This window comes from Erythranthe guttata, chromosome 11 (assembly GCF_056151865.1).
Source record: "Erythranthe guttata isolate IM_541 chromosome 11, IM_541, whole genome shotgun sequence".
NCBI lineage: Eukaryota > Viridiplantae > Streptophyta > Magnoliopsida > Lamiales > Phrymaceae > Erythranthe > Erythranthe guttata.
The window spans coordinates 12,836,734-12,839,612 of record NC_142543.1 but is presented as its reverse complement, the minus strand read 5'-3'; the positions used below and the strand labels follow the sequence as shown (position 1 = coordinate 12,839,612).

Here is a 2,879-nt window from a genome sequence, read left to right as displayed (position 1 = left end):
AAAGTGTGAAACTCTCCAGCCAGGTCTACTTTATTTGTTATATTACATAAACTTGTTTACTTTATTTGTTATTAAATGCCAAATTACGGCAAATGCCAAATTACGGTTACTCTTGAGTATGGTCAAATTACGAAGGAATCTTTTTTATTTGGATAATCACAATCACTCCTTAACTGTTATACACGTCCATTCTTACGATGTTAAATTTATCTATTGAAAAAATGGAATTTTCGTAAGACAATACATAATCAAGAGGTGATTGTAATTAAGCAAATATAAGTGATTTTTTGGTAATTTGACATTATCTAAATGGTGACCGAAATTTGACCGTTGTTAAATTACATAAACTTAAGAGTGTTTCAAATGAATTTCCTATGCAAGAAAAGTAACTGGGCTGCAACAATTTAAATTCAAAAAAGCGAAAAACAAATATCCAAAACAATAATGGACTTTATTCTTTTCAAGGAAAACAGTTATTTATCTGAAAAACATTATTTATAAATTTATAGATTTAGGGAAAGTTTTTTCACTTTTAAGAAATTTACACAGAATTGATGCCACAATCAATGCGGAAAAGTCCAAAAGTCAGAAAGTGCCGAGAATCTTCCACCAACTCGACCCTGACTCAGAGTCGACTCAGTACTACTACAGTTTACTGATCCTGGACGATCCCATAGCCTTGGTCATGTCTCTAAGAACAAACTTCTGAATTTTCCCGGTGGAAGTCTTGGGCAGCTCTTCCATGAAAACCACCGTCTTCGGCACCATGTAGTGCGGAAGCCTCGCCCTGCAAAACTCCATCACTTCCTTCTCCGTCGGCTTTTCAATCACACCATCCTTCACACTCAGAAAGGCACACGGCGTCTCTCCCCAGAACTCGTCCGGCCGAGCCACCACCGCCGCCTCGTTCACCGCCGGGTGAGTGTAGAGAACCGACTCCACCTCCACGCTGCTCAAATTCTCCCCACCGCTGATTATAACATCCTTTGATCTGTCTTTAATTTCAAGGTACCCATCTGGGTGCATCACCCCAACATCGCCGGTGAAGAACCAGCCATTCTTCATGCACTTCGAGGTGCCCTCGGAATCTTTGAGATACCCGAGCATCACGGAGCCACCTCTCAGTACAATTTCACCCAGTGTTTTCCCATCTCGAACCACACTCTTCCCTGATTCCGGTTCGATCACATCCACCTCCGCCATCCCGGTGGTCCGCACGCCTTGTCTAGCTTTCAGCCTCGCCTTCTCCGCCGCCGGAAACTTGTTCCATTTCTTCTTCCACGTGCAGCATACCACAAGCCCACCTGTCTCCGTCAGACCGTACCCGTGGCTCACCACGAACCCGAGCGACTCTGTTCGGAGGAGCACCGCCGCAGGCGGCGGCGCTCCGGCAGTCAGAATATAAACGGGCCTTTCCAGGGGTTTTCCGTCTGGAATACTGGACAGCAAGTTGAGCACAACCGGCGCTCCGCACATGTGGGTCACGTTGTACTTCCTTATGGCGGAGTAGATGGCGTCGGCGTCGAATTTGCGGAGGCAGACGTTGGTTCCGCCGGCGGCCGCCATACCCCAGGTGTAGCTCCACCCGTTTGCGTGGAACATCGGGAGTGTCCAGAGGTAAACGGGCTCCTTCGGCACCGACCATTCGATCAATGAATCCATGGCCACGATGAACGTTCCTCGGTGGCTGTGGACCACCCCCTTCGGCGACGACGTGGTTCCCGAGGTGTAGTTCAAAGTCAACGGGTCAAACTCGGTCTCCGGGCGAACCCAGTTGAAACTCGAATCACCACTCAAAATCATCTCCTCGTATTCCCCACAGTAAATATTCTCCGATGGCCGGATTCCCGATTCGTCATCCTCTCCGATAAGGACAAGAAGAGGGCGGTCGGAATTCGGCGGGAACAAAGAGAGGGCTTCAAGGACTAAAGATTCCGACTGGTAATCGACGAAAACAAGCTTGGATTGGGCATGGCGGAGGACGACGGAGATGGTGCGTGAATCTAGCCGGAGGTTGACTGTATTAAGAACGGCGCCGGACATGGGGATGGCGAAATGAAGTTCGTACATGGCGGGGATGTTAGGTGCGACAACGGAAACGACGTCGGATCTTTTGATTCCTAGAGAGGAGAGAGAAGACGCCATTTTCAAGCACCTCCGGTAGGTTTCCGACCATGTGTAGGTGGTGGAGTTGTAAATGATTGAAGGGGAGTCGGCGTAAACAACGGCGGCCCTCTCCAAGAAACCCAGCGGGGTTAGAGGGCTGGAATTCGGAGGACTTGGCTTCAGTTGATCCATGGATTGGCCGGAATAAATTATTATTTTATTTGCTGTGATCAATTTGGTGGTGTGTTTGTTTGATTTAAGGTGATAAGGTCTGTGCTAGTGTCCACGTTGGATTTTTCCTTGTTTAAATACATCCATTGACCAAAGCAAGTTTTTTAGTCCCAAGTCCTAACTGGGTGGGTAGGTAAAGGTTAGTATTTTTTGAATTAATTTTTTGATTTTTCAATCGCATATGAAGAAGATTGACCGACTGGCAACAGTCAACACATACATACGAATGGTTCCACCCGTCCAATCTATTTGGTTAATTTACTTGCCTCCCTATTTTAATATCGAGAAATTTGCTAGACACTCCTTATTTTGGACTTATATAGGTAGATATCGTAGTTGCTAGATGACTATAGGTATAAGTACTTTGACTCAAAAAAATAATATAAATGAAATAAAATCATTAGTGTATAGACATAATCACCTTCAATTAATAAGAAAACAAATCTCATATATCTTCTCTCTTTAAAATCATAGCCAAAATTCAGAAATCCAAAATCATAGCCAAAATTCACATTGTGTCTCCTGTATGTAAAAACCTTCCC

The 2,879-nt window shown here is 45.2% G+C and overlaps 1 protein-coding gene across 1 annotated transcript; it reads right to left on the bottom strand.

The window, feature by feature from the left end:
- Positions 1-432: 432 nt before the first annotated feature.
- On the bottom strand, positions 433-2,549 carry LOC105971150 (2-methylpropanoate--CoA ligase CCL4). Its single transcript, XM_012995995.2, has one exon. The coding sequence runs from the start codon at positions 2,296-2,298 to the stop codon at positions 646-648; it is 1,653 nt and encodes a 550-aa protein (XP_012851449.1). The 5' UTR covers positions 2,299-2,549; the 3' UTR covers positions 433-645.
- Positions 2,550-2,879: the final 330 nt, after the last annotated feature.